We start from the raw sequence: 17,302 nt of genomic DNA, 5'->3' as shown, positions 1-17,302 counted from the left end.
AAATGAATGATGGTCTGCAGTAGTTGAATGTTATTATGATTTATGTATGGCAGATAATGGGAACCTGTGTCCTTCCCGATATTTTGGGCAACACCTCCACACATCCCTGATTGTTGGTCATGCTGGCTGGGGCTGATGGGACTTGGAGTCCAACGACATCTGAAGGGCCATTAGTTCCACACCCCTGATATATGAGATTGCTCTGATTTGAAGGAGGGTATGGGTTTTTCTACATGATCTTTACTGATATGGCACTTTTCTTCTCATAATAAGTGGCTTTCCCCAGCCACTCTGGGCGGCTTCCAACCGAATATTAAAAACAATACAGCATCAGATATTAAAAACTTTTCTAAACAGGGCCGCCTTCAGTTGTCTTTTAAAAGTAAAATAGTTGTTTATTGCCTTGACATCTGCTGGGAGGGCGTTCCACAGGGCAGGCGCCACTACCGAGAAGGCCCTCTGCCTGGTTCCCTGTAACCTCACTTCTCACAGCGAGGGAACTGCCAGGGAAAGCAGGTTGAATTCACTATTTAAGCTGAGGGGCCCATAAATCATTTGAAGAGCCACTGTGCGGATGCAGAGGATTCTAATGCTGAATCATCCAGTATAAAACGTTATCTTGTGGCTGGCCTGTTCAATGAAGAAAATGAAGACGTCAGACAAACATGCTATTCTTTGCTTTACAGATTGGAGAAGAAGTAGAAATTTACATACATTTGAGCGATTGTTTTTGTGCTGCACACCATCCTGATGTTGCAGTTTCTAAATTGTGGTAAATATATAAACTTTTATAAAGAAATAAAAAAGGTCTGGCTATGTCTTTGGTTCACCACCAGAGGTCACTGTTCTACATGTAAATAGTATGCATTGCCTCCTTTCATCCTTGCTTTGCCCTTAATGACAAGCCGATCTGCAGTACAACCTAGTTTCTCAAACTTTGTTGAGGGCTTAGCATGATGTGACAGGAAAGGGATCCTGAGGCTGGAAGTCAGATCAGTCGGAACACCCCATCAATTCTCGTTCATCCACTTTAGGGTTCTGTGAGTGACTGCTCTCAAGTGCCTCACCAGATTTAGTAGCTCAGCTGCTTTATTTCAATTATGTCTCCATGGTGGGTGTAGTTTCAGGAAGAGCCAGAAACAATGGTTCTATTCTTTTATCATTTTTGAGATTGTTTTAATTTTCTAATACAGTGGTACCTCGGGTTACAGACGCTTCGAGTTACAAACTCTGTTAACCAGGAAGTGGTTGCTCCAGATTAAGAACTTTGCCCCAGGATAAGAACGGAAATCGTGCGCCAGCAGCGCAGTGGCAGTAGGAGGCCCCATTAGTCAAAGTTTGCCTCAGGTTAAGAACCGTTTCAGGTTAAGAACGGACCTCTGGAACGAATTAAGTTCTTAACCCGAGGTACCACTGTACACAGCAAGCAATAACAACAACCATAAACAAAAGATGATCAAAGCAAGATCGTGATTCCATTATTTTCAATGTGAGTCTGAGATACACTGAGGGACCAACACAAGAGATGGAAGGCAAATGAATTGCGCCTCAATCCCCAAGTGCCTTCTCTAACTAGGGTTAACACATGGAAGTTTCTGAAAAGCCCTAATCCTAGCAACAAGGCCAGTGCACAGGGACTAGCTGTGAAGGAAGGAGCCAGTTTAATTGTGATTGATTTGTTTGATGTGCGCTTTTGAGGAAAAAGGGGGAAAGGCACACTAAAATCTATGCACAAATTACTGTCTGTGCAACTGTGAGTGTGTGTGTCCTTTCAAACACCATCCATTTCCTCTTCAATTAAAACAACAAGAATGTGTGGTGCTGGGTTGTGTGATAATGACAACACAGGACACACAGGACTTAAGAATCTGCCAGTTTTTATTATACTTTCTCGTGGCTTTTAGCATGAAATCGCTTTATAAACATGGGAGATAAAGGGTTGTATTCCATACAGTCTGACTCCTGAGGAACAATTGCATTTGCAAAAAATAAAGTAACACTTTGCAAAGCAAGGGCAATTCAGGGTAGATTGTACCCAGGTTGCCTTAAACCAAGTCATCTCATGGGTCTGTCTAGCGCAGTATTGTCTGCTGACTAGCAACAGCTCTATAGATTTTTAGACTACTGAACCATAGATCTTCCCAGCCGTACCGGGATTTGCTGGGGAAATGTCCTATGCCTCTTGGCATGTGATAGGGCTTTCAAAGGCAGAATTAACATCCGGGGTTAGGGTTGGATTAAGAAAGCTCAACAACTTTCGGGTTTGAGCTTTCTGTTTCCTGTAAGAAAGAGAAGCTGTATTTGGAAAACAACTCTTGTCTGTTATCTCAATCAAAAGCCATTCTTTCTCAAAACAACTGTTTGGGAGGGAGGGTTTTGTGGCTCCTTGTGTAGCCTTTGGTACATACCAAAGCCATAGCCAAAGTACATAGCCATTTCTGTCACATCCGATCCTGTAATTATGGTCACGTGCACATTTTTTGACCCACCTGCCTATTTTCCTTCATATGCTATGGTTAGCGTTGCAGAGAACAACTTCCTCTGTGAGAGCTCCCTGATTCCAGTGCATTTGAAATAACAAAGCTTGTCCTTAAGCAAATACACAATTGCCCTTATCAGTCTTGAAGACAACTGGAATCTCTGTACATCCAGTCTGGAGAGCTCTGTCCATGTTGAGATTTGCTGTTATATTGCACTGGGTGCTACCAGGGCAAATTATAATTTAATTGCTGGTTTAAAATAAGTTGCATTATATTTTAATTATTGGTTTAACTAATTTGATTTTATTATTACTGTATTTTTCCATGTATAAGACGCCCCATGTATAAGATGCCCCCTATTTTGGGGGACTCCAAATTAAGAAAACACCCCTCAGCACTACCCGTGTGTAAGACGAGCCCCAATTTTAAACCTAATTTTTTGCTTAAAAAACCTAGTCTTATTCACAGAAAAATACGGTATGTATTTTAATAATTAAAGTTTTTGATGTCGTAAGCTACCTTGAATCCCAACTTGGGAGAAAGGCAGAATGTAAATATATTAAATAAAAAATAAATCATAATTCTATTGTTTAATTATTGGGTGTCTCTGCCTGTTATGAGAAATTGGCCCTGTTTCATAGACCTAGAGTGTAGTCTAGAAGGGGCCAGAGGGACCACATATGTATTACTTCTGTTTTAGCTAATAAAAGCTAAGCTCAGGCTGCTATATCAACAGTACCTCTGGCATGGGTTACCGGAGAGAAAAGGACAAACGGCTCCTGTAACTTTTATATTATCTTATTATTTTTACTGTCTAGAACTAAGGAAGAGTTATCCAGTCATTTAACCTAGTTATACTCTGGATAAGCAGCCAAGCTTAGAGAAAATTCAGCTAACCATAATGATGGACTATAGTTTTGAAAAACTGGCTAAATTAATTACCCCCCCCCCCCCGAAGCTAGGAGGTTAATGCATCTACGTAATTAGGTTGTTTTCTGCTGAAAAAAAACTTTCTACTTGTTGAGAGACTACATTGTTCACAAGTATGATGTTGTCTCTTTAGATTCATGATTATAAACAGGCTCAAGGCTGGCAGCCAAACACTTGGCTGGCAAATTCCAATAAATATGTGAGATTCAGCTCCTCCAGATGCAGTCTGCCTATTTGGTCTAAGGCTGAGGGGAAATGGCCTCCCAAAATTCTGCACGCTCTTTGTTAGTGGTGAAACTGAGGGGAGGCATTTTGCTGAATATTTTTTTTTGCAGGTGAGCTGGGGATGTGAAGCCCTCAAACAGTATTTCTCTGAAAATTATCTTCAGAAAATTTTGGCTCACTTCATGCTGAATGAAACTTTGTTTAGAACTCCCTTATAGGAAGGCAAATTTCAGTCTTCGTTTAAGGCCTGCCTCAGGTAACATTGGGAATGGATGGGTTTGAATAGATGAAAGTGAGGAAAAGTAAAGGTAAAGGTACCCCTGCCCGTACGGGCCAGTCTTGCCAGACTCTAGGGTTGTGCGCTCATCTCACTCTATAGGCTGGGAGCCAGCGCTGTCCACAGACACTTCCGGGTCACGTGGTCAGCGTGACAAGCTGCATCTGGCGAGCTAGCGCAGCACACGGAACGCCGTTTACCTTCCCGCTGGTAAGCGGTCCCTATTTATCTACTTGCACCCGGAGGTGCTTTCGAACTGCTAGGTTGGCAGGCGCTGGGACCGAAAGACAGGAGCTCACCCCGCCGCGGGGATTCGAACTGCCGACCATGCGATTGGCAAGTCCTAGGCACTGAGGTTTTACCCACAGCGCCACCCGCGTCCCTCGAAAGTGAGGAACTGGTACCTTAAAAATGCAGCAAGACTTTTAAAATGTTGATCCTTGTTGGAGGGTGATGGTGTTGGTTTGAGATCTTAGCATCCTAAGTGACATTTTTGTGGGGATTGCCGTTTGTCTTTTGGCAGAAACGTGGATGTGTTGGACTTTTAATCTACAGTATTTTAAAGCGTTTGGATTTTTTTTTTTGTTCTAAAAATTTGACATGAATTTTAATGTGAACCTTTGTAAGCTGTCTCAGGCAGCTATTTGGCTGAAAGTCATCATAAAAAATGTCTAACAATAACAAAACTTTACCTCAGGAAAAGGCCTGGGAGGAAGAAACATGGCTGTCATATACCTCAGTGTTCTCTCCCTCACACAGCAGTGACCACGTGCATTTAAGTTATCCCTTGTGGTTAAGTTTAAGAGGGTATGGAAGTCCTCTCTTCACTTGTCATTTGCTTTCTTGTAACAACCCCCCACTAAAAAAAAAGGAGCATTCATCATCCATTTTTCCTACTAACACTGGTAGAAAACTTTATTTTACCCATTTAGCACAGTGAGTGGTAGTCAACTAAGTTTTACTCAAAGTAGACCTGTTGAAATGAATGAACCTAATTTAGGCATGTTTGTTAATTTGATTGGGTCTACTCTGAGTAAAACTTTGTTGAATACCATTGGGGCAGGGGGAGAGACAGCTATGACTCAGCTGCAAATTGTTGCTGCAGCTTCTGGCACAGAAAAGAAGGTGAAAAGTGCTGATTCTCTTATATGTACAAACACCAACATACACCATGTGCACTTGCTGCCTCATTGTGTACTCTTGCTGATGGGTGTGAACATATAATAACAGCCTAGGACAGTCAAGCTGCCTCAGTTCTTCCACATCTGAAGCAAAGCACATCCACCTAGAACGGGCAGCAAGTATGACTTTCGTGCTTAACTCTTCTAGCATGTACAAAACATCTCCACCCCTTTGCCACTGTCACAGATACACTGTATGTCATAAGGTTCCCCTGCTACAAGTGCAGTACAGTGTAGACTGCAGGTTGAGATAGACACCACCAGCTATCATGGTCAGTTTGACCTATACAAAATGGCACCACCAGCTATCATGGTCAGTTTGACCTATACAAAATGGCACCACCAGCTATCATGGTCAGTTTGACCTATACAAAATGGCACCACCAGCTATCATGGTCAGTTTGACCTAAATTCTGTCTAGGGATAAAACACACACTGAGGGGTTTTAGCTTAAAAGGAACTGGTCAGAATAATCTTTAATCTATATCTCTCTCTCTTGAAAAAGGATGTTGATGAATACCTGGCCTTTGTATGGCATTGGGTGAATTCAGTTTGAAAGTTCTCCAGTTACTGTACTTTCAGTTATTCATAATATAATACCTCTTATCACAGAATCTTCCTCTCAGCAAAAATCTTCAGACATTCTTTAGACTGTTTTTTGCCAAAAGCAGAGGGATGTTAAGATCACCGTCTAGAACTTCTCTAAAAGAAGTGGCAAATTTGTTTATCATAAAGGGTTGCCCCAGAAACATCTAAAGACCTGGAAGTCCGCGTGCTCCTATCTTGAACGTTTTATTAACCCATCTGGTGCAGATATTGTTGACAGTGACACCAGACCAGGCCTGCACTACTTGTGACCCCATCAAAACAAAAGGCAGCCCAGTAGCCATGGATTGTTGTTGGCCAGATATTTGACAATCTATTTTTACAGTCTCAGGCGGGCACCAAGGTGTGTTCTCTCTCTCTCTCTCTCTCTCTCTCTCTCTCTCTCACACACACACACACACACACACACACACACACACTGGACCATACTTGGCTGATGAGCTACATTTGGCAACCACAAGTTGTCAAGGCCAGGCAGGACAGGGCGTACTGTTAGGAAGTCAGTTGGCTGCCACAGGCAAGTGACTGTGGGTGTCATTAAAGGGCTGCAAATTGTTATTTATTATTCTTGTATTTTTACTGCCAGGAATGGGAGAGATGGTTTTTGGAATTGTCTGCTCCAGAATTACTTGGCTGGCTTTGAGTGCTATGCAGTTTGGGATGATGGTGGTGGCGATTACCATTTGCTGTTGAACCTCAGACAGCAAAATGTCTTGGGCTGGCCCTGGCTGCCCTAAGAGCATGGCTAATACTGTGACCCTATTATGTGGTCTCCTCTTAGCAATTTGTACCGTTTTTCAGAGCTACTTCCCAAATTACTATTTGACATGAAAATTAATCCTAGTGTTGAGAGAAAAGTGTATATTTACATTTGAATGAAGGGATATGTGTCTCTTATTTTTCAGCAACCTGAGTTGTGAAGGTGCCAGACGCATGTATCAACTTTCTGAACCAGGTACACTCAACTGGACAGAAACTCCATAGTTAGACCTTTCATGTACATGCTATTTTAGCACAGAGGTTAATTTTTATGCCCCAAAATTTAATATGCGAAGTGGCCTTCACTGAGAAACTAAAGACCATTTTGTTATAAGTAAGAGATAAACATTGCATTGAGAGGCAAATGATTAAAGCCCCTCTCAACCAGAGTCCCAGCATGGATTTGTGCACCTGCAATTTACTTTAACAAAAATAATACAATTGTTAATGGATGTGGCATCTTCCATTAACCCATTAGCCCTAAGAGTGTTAGCTGGCTGCCAGGAAACTCCTGCTCAAACCTCTACTTACTTAAGTCATGCACTCACTACATGGCCTGATGCAAAACATTATTCCCTCAATCGCATTTTGTTTGTACCATAGTGATAATAATACGAACCCATCTTATAGGGACTGTAAGTCGTGTTTATGGTGTTAGGCATGCTACTCATGAGCAAATCCCACTGATTATATGGGACCTTGCAAACATGCACCAGGGAAGAAAGCTTATTGGGGTAATGTCTGTGGAGCACTTGAACTTGTTTGGAACCCTATGGAGTGGGGTGAGTGATTTGGAGTATTATAACAGCTATATTATAACAGCAGGTAAAGGGTTGCTCACCCTTCCCTTTTCCACTTTTCTCATCCCAGTTCATTGCTCCCTAAACTGCTTCAGGGTTTTTTTGTTTTTTAAGATGCACTGGAGTTTTTGTAATGTATAATTAGGCTTTCTGAAAAGCGATCATCTAATCATCATTATCATCATCTTATTAAATAAATAAGCATTTCATTGTAATTTTAAAAGACAGTCTACCTCATTAAGATTATTTTTGTAGATATTCTCCTTTCCTTCTGTTAGTGATCATGCAACATGTATGATAGCTGATGACTAGGAAAGATAAGTTGGCATGTGTAACTAAGAGTGGCTACAGGTTGTCCACACTTTTCGAAAGATGTTCTGTTGATATGGGGAAGAGCAATTTGGTCCCCAGCTGTAAAACAGGACCATACTAATCAAATAGGGGGAAACTTAGAGGTAAAGTCAAATTGCTGCATAATGGATTTCACCAGTTCTAATGTGTTTTGAACCTCTATGGTGGTTCCTCCAGGACAATTGCTCCCAAGCTTATTATGTTAATAGTTATTGAGCAACTAGAACAAGCCCAGAAAATAAGTCTCTAAAAAGAAAATGGTAGCATTCTTTTGATTCCTTGCTGGACAAGCCATCTCTTTTTGGGAGGATGAGATTATTTAAAGCAATTAAAAAACCCCTCTTTTCTTTCTGTTTCCTAGCCCAATTTTTATGTAGAATGGTGCTTAAAGCCACTTCTTATACCAGGGAACCAGTGGGGACCTTGGAGGCAAAGTATGTAACATTGGGGGGGAAATGGCAAAAGTTGGGCAAGTTGGTATAATGGGTGCTGAATGGGTAGGTGATATCCATAGCTAATTTAATTACTTTAATATAACCTGGCTATTGTTATTATTTAATGTACTTATATCCTGCCTTTCTCCCAAGCTACTTTATAAAATACAAAGTAAGCAGGTTAAAAGCAATAATTAAAATACATCAGAACTCATTTAGAATCAGCAATTAAAATACAGTTTGCCCTGATAGCAGCCCAGTCATCAGCATCATTTGTACCTTAGTTTTCAGAGGCCCGCCTTTAATAGGAAGGTCTTAGCCTGTTAGCGGAAGGAAAACCTAGCCAATCTAGTCTCTCTTGAGAGGGAATTCTACAATATGGAAGCAGCCACAGAAAAGGCTCTCTCTCCCTCTCTCATGTCAATGTCAACTGTACTTATGATGTTGATGGGAACAAGAGAATATGCTCACTTGAGGATCTTATCCCCCAGGTGGGTTAATATAGGGGGATACAATCATTTGGGTAGCCTGGGCTCAAGCCATATACTGTTTTGCCTCAAGCTCAGTGGTATTATATGTCACAAAATGTACCACAACATTTCCTTGTTGGACTAAATTGGACCTAAATTTGATTAACATGCTCACACGATCACTCTGCCAAAATTAATTATTAAGCAGTATCGATAGCATTATGGTATCTAGCCCCAAGCTACGCTCCCAATTGCATTGTTGCCTTCCTCTGTTTAGAGATAGCTGCTCCCTTGAGAAAGGGCTCTAGCTCAGGCATAGGCAAACTCGGCCCTCCAGATGTTTTGGGACTACAACCCCCATGATCCCTAGCTAACAGGACCAGTGGTCAGGGATGATGGGAATTGCAGTCTCAAAACATCTGGAGGGCCGAGTTTGCCCATGCCTGTTCTAGCTCATTGCAGGGCAACTACTTTGCGTGCAGAAGGTCCCAGGTTCAAGCCCTGCCATCACCAGATAGGGCTGGGAATGTAACATCTGAAACCCTAGATAGTCACTGTGATCAGTAAATAAAATACTGAGATAGGAACAGCTATCTTTTGCTAAGTCAAACCATTGGTTCAAGTATCTATTGACTGGGTGTCTTTGATTTTGAAATAATATATTTATAGATGCTAGATATGCTCATCTCTCTCTCTCTCTCTCTCTCTCTCTCTCTCTCTCCACAACCCTTTTTATATCCAGCCGTTATCTTTATGTATTGGCTTTGGTTAGCTTCCCTTAGCTGTACAGAGATTTAAGTGAAGCTTGATGAAAATGCATACAGCCTGCTTTTGTGAAGACCTGTTCTTTACAGTGAATTGACAAAGGGGTCAGTGCCAGCCTACCCATGAGCAAGGTGAAGCAATCATCTCAGGTGGAGGAAGCTCACAAGGTGTTTCCGACCTGGGCTCCCCACCCCACTACCAATTTCAGCTGAGATCTCACTGGTGCCCCTTCCCTGCCATGCAAAGCATGTTCTCTACCTTTTTCAAGTAAAGCAAGTTTTAAAAGGATCCTTAAGAATATTGTAATCAGTTATTTATTGAAAAGGTCTTAATACTTGTCTCCATAATGCAAACTACATAATGCAACCCTTAACAAAGAAATCAGCATGGTGCTTTACTAAGAGTACAAAATGTGAGCTTTCCAGTCTTTCTTGAAAGACAGTGAATGGAACAATGGGTTGTAAACAACCCAAGTGCTCCTCAGAGTAGTCCCACTGAAGTTAATGAGCCTAAACTAGTCATGTTTAGTAACTTCAATGGGTCTACTTGGAGTAGGACTGGCACTGAATACCACCTCATTTTGCCTAGGTCCAGGATATACTCCCCGGGGGGCTACAAAATCCATATACGATGATTTTGTTCTGCTTAATGCATCAAAGTAGTCTGTGATCTACATAAGCTTCTTTTGCAATATACGCTGTTTTCCATAAACATTGTGGCAAACTCTGCTGGTGTTCAGGAACAGCGCGTGAGTGTTTTGTTCAGTGTAGTGAGAAATTCCAGAGAAGTAGCTTGTTACTCTGTTTCAGCAAAATTCAGTCCTCTGCTATTTTAAAGTTTATGTATATTTATGCCAACTCTGCCCACAAAATACCAATCCCATTGTGTGTGTAGCTGCGATCTGTGCTACTATAATTACAAAGGCTATTTGGGAAATGACGAATCGCATTTTCCAGTGGAACAAAATGCAGGTACTGTAGTTGGAAACGGCGATACCGCTGCAACATGAATAAATACAGATGCTCAATTTCTTCGGTAAAAAGAGAGCAGAAACGAAAGAAAGAAGAGAAAGAATTACAGCTGCATTTTAGGGGCGGAATTCCGATATCCTGCAGATCACCTTGATAGGCATGTCTGGATAGCTCAGTTGGACCGGCACTAAGATGTCCACTGATGCACTCACAAACCCGGGCAAGGAGCAGCGAGCGAGGATAGTTTTGCGCCGCCACGTGCCGGCGTGCGCTCCTTTGCACACGCGTGTCCCTTCGCTGGCCCTTGCACGCTCGCCGCCCATCCCAGCCCCGAAGGGGCGGTTCCTCTCCGCCCGATCTGACTCAGGGGCTGGGCTTCCTCAGCCACCGGCGCCTTGGAAGGGCAATGACCGCGGCTGCCTTCAATCAGGCGCCCGGCGTTAGAGGCAACGCCGAGCGGCTGGAGAAGCTACGACGGCGCAAGGCGGAGAGGAGCGATCGCCGTCGGAGCTCTTCCAGCGATGCAGTTGTTGAGACGGCAGCGTCGTCTCCCGCGACAGACTCCGGCAGGTAGGGGGCATGGGGAGGGTCCGGCTTTTCACCTGCAGGGGAGTGGGTACGCCTGCCTAATTGAGATGCTCTCCACCTGGCGTGGGTTGCAAAGGCAGAGTTCTGGTCTCTTTAGCTAATTCCCGGCGGGGAGCCTCTCTTTCTGCCCTTGGCTGCTTGGAGGAGTTGGGCGTTAAGAGCTCCCTGAAGTACCTATGGCGAGGCTGCCCTGGAAACATGCGGACCCGTGCAGTGTTTATTGCCTGCAGGCATCCCCCCCCCGCCCCTACTTTAGCGAGGCTAAATTTTGTTATATCGCTCTAAAATGCAGGTAGCAAGTTTTCGGCTGCAGCAGAACTCCTCGTTCAGCAGTTCAGGCGCTTAGGATTCCCCGCAAAAGTTAAGAGCGCCCAAAGGCAGCGGGAAGGCAGTTCTGCATTCTGAGAGAATGATGAGTTGTTCGCTAATCGTGCTGTTTCAACAAATTCAGAAATGCAACTTGCTTTTTTTTTTTTTAAATAAACGAAGTTCTGCTGCAGTCTTGGCCATTGTGCTTTGTCAGGCAGAAGTGAAAGAATCAGCAGGAGCAAAACATTAAGAGTCCCTCTCCCCTTCCCCCCCATGAGAAGACCAAGGGTAGCGTTGTAGGGAAACTTACATTCATCTATTAGCAAAACCTAACAAATCCTCAAACTTCCCATTGCTTCCAAGCTTCTAGCCACAACAAAATACTTTGCAGTCTTTCCTGCCTGGTATTTATTGTTCTCTTTAAAAAAATAAGCATCTGATTTACACTTCATTGGACAATAGGCTGAATGCACTAGCCAATGCACAAGTCAACACGTTGCATAGATGTTATTTACGGATCCCCATGGATTTTAAGATTTATAAAGGAATTCTTCTTTTGGAATGTTTGACTGGAATGTGTACTGGGGTGTGAGATCAAGAAGGGCACATGCTGCTAAATGACGCTTTCCATGGCTGTAAATATTTAATTGCCACGTTCTATTGGGGTTGAAAGGATTAATTTGATTTTGGAATTCCCATCTCCAAAGACTGGCTATTGGTGAGACTTTGCTAGCCACAATCTATGCAAATCTGAGTTTGCCTAGTTGAGGATAAGGATCATCCTGTGGTCTAAATGGTCAGTCTTTCAGTGACACCTCTTGCTAAACTTATGCCATGCATGATCAATATTTTTTCTGGTACTGAGTGACAGAATTATGGTAAAATGTTAAAAACGAATAAATGAAATATTTTGGAAACAGACATCTTATTTCTTTATTTAAATTAGTTAGAAAATAGGGTTCGCTCTTGTTTATAAATCTGTATTTTGTAGTGGGCTCTACCCTATAAAAGCTGATGCCACAATACATTACACATCTATTGTGGAGAATATTTTGACTACAGAATGACTGACACTGTAATCCCATAGATGTCTACTCACAATTAAATCCTATTGAGTACGGTGTGTTCCTCAGAGTAGGTGCAGGATTGCAGCCTCATATGCATACTCCTCTGGAAGCCCACACATTTTACTGCCCACAGAAGTGCTACTGTCAGTTTGCTTACTTGCATTCTAGTCTGCTAGTCATTTATGCTAGACTGATGGTCCAAAATTGAAATCAACCAGTCAGCTGTCTTCTAGATTAGAAAACTTGTACTTCCTGATCATCTAGAGGTGATTTGTTGCTTGCTATAGGCAATTGTGTCTGTTTCCATATCTGAAGTAAATAAGAATGCTAATCAACATTTAATTTGTTGACAGACTTCAACATTTCTTGCTCCACTTGATGTAGGAGACTTGGAAGGGAGCCCCTCCAGTAGAGGGGCATCAATATGCACTATGAAGTGGCAGATTATCCGAAGTCCAGCAGCAGCAGTGCAGCATTCTTTGAAGTCCTTGACAAACGCCAAGTCATGCCTATGAAGGAGCTGCCCCAAGGTAGCTGTTCAAATAGCAGTCGAGCTTTTTTGAATTCCCAGATGTCCTTTAAAATAACTGTCAGCAATGGTGGTGACAGCACTGAAGCTCAGCAGATCCCACCTGAACTGCCAGTGCCTCTGCTAGATCTCTTTCCCAAAAGACCTAGCATATTTGAGAGACTTCCTATTCTGCAAAGGACACAAGAGACACGATGCCCTAAAACTGGCAGAGAGTATTTCCAGCAAAAGGGTGAGTAATAAAGTGCATGAACTGTAAAACATTTTATCTGTGGTCTCCTTTTCCTTCCTTGTTTCTCAGGATGCTATTTGCTTTTTTTATTGACTTAATTTATTTGTTAGCTTGGCAGCTTTCCTTCACCTTCTCACCACAAGACAATTTAAACCAGACTTCCCTTGTAGATGGCCTAGTTAGTCATCAATACTTGAAAGAAATAGCAAGACCAAGTTCTGAAAAATATGTGCAGACAGTGCTGTATAGGTACCGTGTCAGAAAAGAGAGAAAACACTCTTATTTCTTTTTTGTTCCATATTTGTGGGTGTAGTAAGGTTAGTTTAGTTAGTTATTTCCCTCTCTCTTGATTTCAAGAGAAAATGAAACCGTCGCCATCTTAAGTGTCTGGTAGGGTTTTTGGTGTTTGAAAACTAAGCCTGTTATAGCCAGTATTGTTTACTTGAGAGACAAATATGGCCATGCAAACTTATTTCCTATTTGGCTTGTAAAGTTTCTGCTTTCAAAATGCCTCACTTAAGCTTCATTAATAATAATTTTGTGTCATCCTTCGTTGCAAGGTGCTGAACATACTTATTATTATAAGTTATTGTTTAAATCTTGTGAGTAGATGAGCAATTTTTTCATTCTACAAATGTGGAAGTGAGTCTGAGCGATGAGGACTATAGTACAATGGGATTTGAAAGAAAGATTTTCCAGTAGGAGGTCTGATAACATGTAAACGCGTTGGGGCTTTTCAAATGTGTACATGGGCTGACTCTAATATGCTAATTCAGTGTGTACCAACTCTGAAATCTAGGATGAAAGAAAGCAGTCTGATTTATCCCATGGAAATTTTCATAGCAAGAATGGGGAGTACTGTACATAATTTGCAATGGAAAACAGTGGTACCCAGAGTGGTAGCATTTGTCAGTGCTTCCTTCCTTTTTCGTACTAAAACGGCTGAAACTGAAGTGTGAGAACTTTTTGTTTCATCTCAAAAGAGATAGCCAATAGTATACAATTCAGGATAAAGTATTAGAAAAATGAAACACAATTTAAAACCTTCCAGAAAGATCCTTAAAAAGCAGCAAGAAAAACAAATCGTCAGTTTTGTCTCCTTCAAGTGCCTGCTGAAATAAAAAGGTTTGCTTTCTAAAAAATTATTATATGTCAGGTCTCAGGTTTATCTGCTGGTGCACACAGACTTATCAAAAATGAAACTGTTTGGTGGGAGATAATATCTGTCCTCTAAGAAGTGATGTTATTGAAGTGATGCAGCAAAACGTAGCAGAGATGATAGAATCTAACGTCTTCACACGGGTATCCTGTTTTTTCTTCTTCAAAAAGCGCAATGGCAATGTTCTTCATAAAGGACTGCTTGAGCGAGAGGAGAGTTGGGACAGAGGTGTAAAGGATCTGGAGTAGGAGCCTCAAAGTATTCATGTGGTGGCTTTGAACTGGTGATTTACAATGGCTTGGCTCAGGAGGTTTTCAGCTGTCTTTCTGGGCAGAAGGCTTAACTTCTGCAGTGGGTTTACCACAGGTGTTTCAAGAATCAGTGCACTAGCCAGAAAAATTCTAAAGGATGCTGTCATTGTATCCATTTTCTTTCTTTCTGGTACAGTATATAAATCTAAATCCATCAACTTCCCTTTGAATGTTTTGCTGAGAGTATAGCATCTAGGTCCCAGAGGAAGAGAAGTAGGTACCTAAATGACTTGCCATGAAATTAAGTAAATTCGCACCTAATTCTACATAACTAATCTGCAGCTGAACAATCAAGAACAAGCCTTGGCTACAGATCATAGTTAAGGAGGGGAGAGAGCTTAAGCATGATCCTGTGTTTGGCGATAACACTAAGCCCAAACCTTAGTGTAATTGCTTAGTGCTTATGTGAATGTGGTTTGACTTAGTGCTTGTGTGAATGTGGCTATTAATGGTCCTAAAATAATGTGTGAGCCAGTGAATGTTTATGGATAGAATTATTTCAGGTGGGTATTCACACCATTTTGCATATTCTAGCTCAATAACCATTACAGTAGCTTGTAAAGCTAAATATTATTTATTCATTTAAAAGCATTGATGAACTGAATATTTCAAAAATTCTAAGCAGTGTACAGTCTAAAAACAAAATATGATTAAAACATTAAAATTATAAACTGTTCTTAATATTGTGTTGTAATGTTCTGTTTTAATATTGTAAGCTGTCTTGGCACCTTAGGGTAAAGGGTGGGTAATAAATCAAATAATAATAATATAATACTAACCCACATAAAACATATTAAAGTGAATAAAACAGCAGTCCAGAGGATTCAGATGTGTAAGGCAGGGTCCAATCTTATGGGTCAGGAAAAGATATGTGAAGCAGTTGTTGGCTCCTGCTCACATATGGCAGAGGGAAGGGCATTACACAGTGCAGGGATAGTAGCAAAAAATTATTGTTTTCTGGTCACTTCCCTGTGATATTCTGACTCTCTCACTCTCAGCTACTACACTATACAGTATGAGCTTTGTGCTATGAAATCAAGGTGATTAGGGTGATATGCAAGCAGCTTCTCACCTTCTAAAATTAAAAATAAAATAAATATCTACACATTAAATTAACAAGCTCGTTTCAGCAAGCTGAAGTTCAGCTATGAGTGCTGAAATCCAGTTGTGGCTCACACGGACATTTACTGCCGAGGTACAGATTGTCCTGGAAAATTCACAGCAAAGGTTTGCTGATACCTCAAGCTTGTTGGAGCTAAAACATTTTGGGCAAATCCTGGGAGTCACAATATTTTGCTTGGCGTGCCTGTAAATATTTGAAGTTATATGTTAATAATAAAAGCAGTTGGTCTGCTAAGCTTTCTCATTTCTGAGTATTTGGGTATTTATGAGGACTTGCTCAGAAATGCTATTCATGGTGGAAAAGAAGATTCTGAACTTTCTAAAACGAAAACAAAAAAACAGCCTAGCTGTTCTTGATGTCAGACTTACTCAGCATATAGGCTGCCTACCTTTTCTCTTCACCTGTGTAGGTGTGCCACCCTGTAGCATCAGAGAATATGCCTTCTTTCAATTGTCTTATACAATTTCTTCATAATAGTGTTTACGAAAATAAAGATATAGCCACATTAATTAGAAGAAGCAACTCCTGTCATTTGTAGGAGATAATCTACCTTTTGTACGGGCTGTTGTTGAAATTTATCTTATTATGGTGTTTTCTGATTAGAATAGATAATACTCTTCTGAGGTCTTGCAAGTATATGCCCTCTGTGCTCATACAGTACATAGACCTCCATCACACCTGTCCACTGTCCTTTCATTGTCTAAACTTAGTGAAGACACTGAGTATAATGACATGGATGGAGAGAGATATTTTACAAATAGAAATGGGACTCCTGGAGCAGACTGGTGTCATTTGCAGATAGTCCACTCATCCTTCAGCTAATCTCACACAGCCTTGGTGGAGGGAGACTGATACCATTTTAAGGTAGGGGTGTGTATGTGTGTGATTTCTCCAGTACAGTGGTACCTTGGGTTAAGTACTTAATTCGTTCTGGAGGTCCATTCTTAACCTGAAGCACCACTTTAGCTAATGGGGCCTCCTGCTGCCGCCGCGCCGCCAGAGCACGATTTCTGTTCTCATCCTGAAGCAAAGTTCTTAACCCGAAGTACTATTTCTGGGTATAGCGGAGTCTGTAACCTGAAGCGTATGTAACCCGAGGTACCACTGTACTCAGAAAGGTGGTGTAAACTGAGAGTATTCCTTCATAGATTGCTCCATCCTTTCTGCAACTTGTTACATTTGATTTCTCAGTGTTAGTTTCTGAAGCTCCATTTCAATAATGTTGCTGGCCAGTTGGCAGTCTGTTTTTTAACCAGCTGTGCCACACCAGGTGCTATTTCAAAAACAGGACCAGCTAGGTAGGGGGTTGATTCAAGTGTTCCTATTGGATCAAACTCCCTCTACACTTGCAGTTACTGGACGACTTGCTCAGAAATGGGCATAATCTACCAACTGTCTAACTGACAATAAACTCTAGGTCGTGGGCTGCAGCCAACCACATCATAATCTTCCTCTTTCTTCAAACCTGAATTTGATTTTCCAGAATTTCTCATTATCCAAAGCTTGCTGGGACTGTCAGTCTAAGCAAATAATACTGTTTTATTGAATTTCAAGTAATTGAGCTTTGTGGATCCTGCCAGCAATCCATAGTATAACCCATGGAGGGGAGCCCCAGAGATGTAAAATCATTAGTCTTATCATAGCTGCTGATTGTAAGACGATCTAATGAACAAACTCACAGAAGTTAGCATGTGAAAATGTTTTACTAGCCTGTGTGTCTATGCAGACTGCACAG

General features: G+C 41.5%; 1 protein-coding gene across 6 annotated transcripts in view; it reads left to right on the top strand.

Annotated features, from left to right (window-relative positions):
• The first annotated feature begins 118 nt into the window (after positions 1 to 118).
• Positions 119 to 17,302, top strand: part of GLIS1 (GLIS family zinc finger 1) — a 195,595-nt gene continuing 178,411 nt past the window's right edge. Inside the window, exons 1-5 of one of the 6 annotated variants that reach the window (XM_083510076.1) lie at positions 119 to 1,195; positions 1,408 to 3,927; positions 4,303 to 5,337; positions 5,453 to 6,654; positions 12,567 to 12,974. In XM_083510076.1, coding sequence (XP_083366202.1) covers positions 12,638 to 12,974 — 337 coding nt within the window. In that variant the 5' untranslated portion in view covers positions 119 to 1,195; positions 1,408 to 3,927; positions 4,303 to 5,337; positions 5,453 to 6,654; positions 12,567 to 12,637. Of the gene's footprint in view, positions 1,196 to 1,407; positions 3,928 to 4,302; positions 5,338 to 5,452; positions 6,655 to 10,530; positions 10,820 to 12,566; positions 12,975 to 17,302 lie in introns of those variants that run through there. The other 5 variants (XM_083510078.1, XM_083510077.1, XM_083510075.1 and 2 more) reach the window with 5 other exon arrangements.

Source organism: Podarcis liolepis (assembly GCF_965112155.1).
Source record: "Podarcis liolepis genome assembly, chromosome: 6".
In the NCBI taxonomy this organism is placed as follows: Eukaryota; Metazoa; Chordata; class Lepidosauria; order Squamata; family Lacertidae; genus Podarcis; species Podarcis liolepis.
This window is presented reverse-complemented; position numbering and strand designations above follow the sequence as displayed.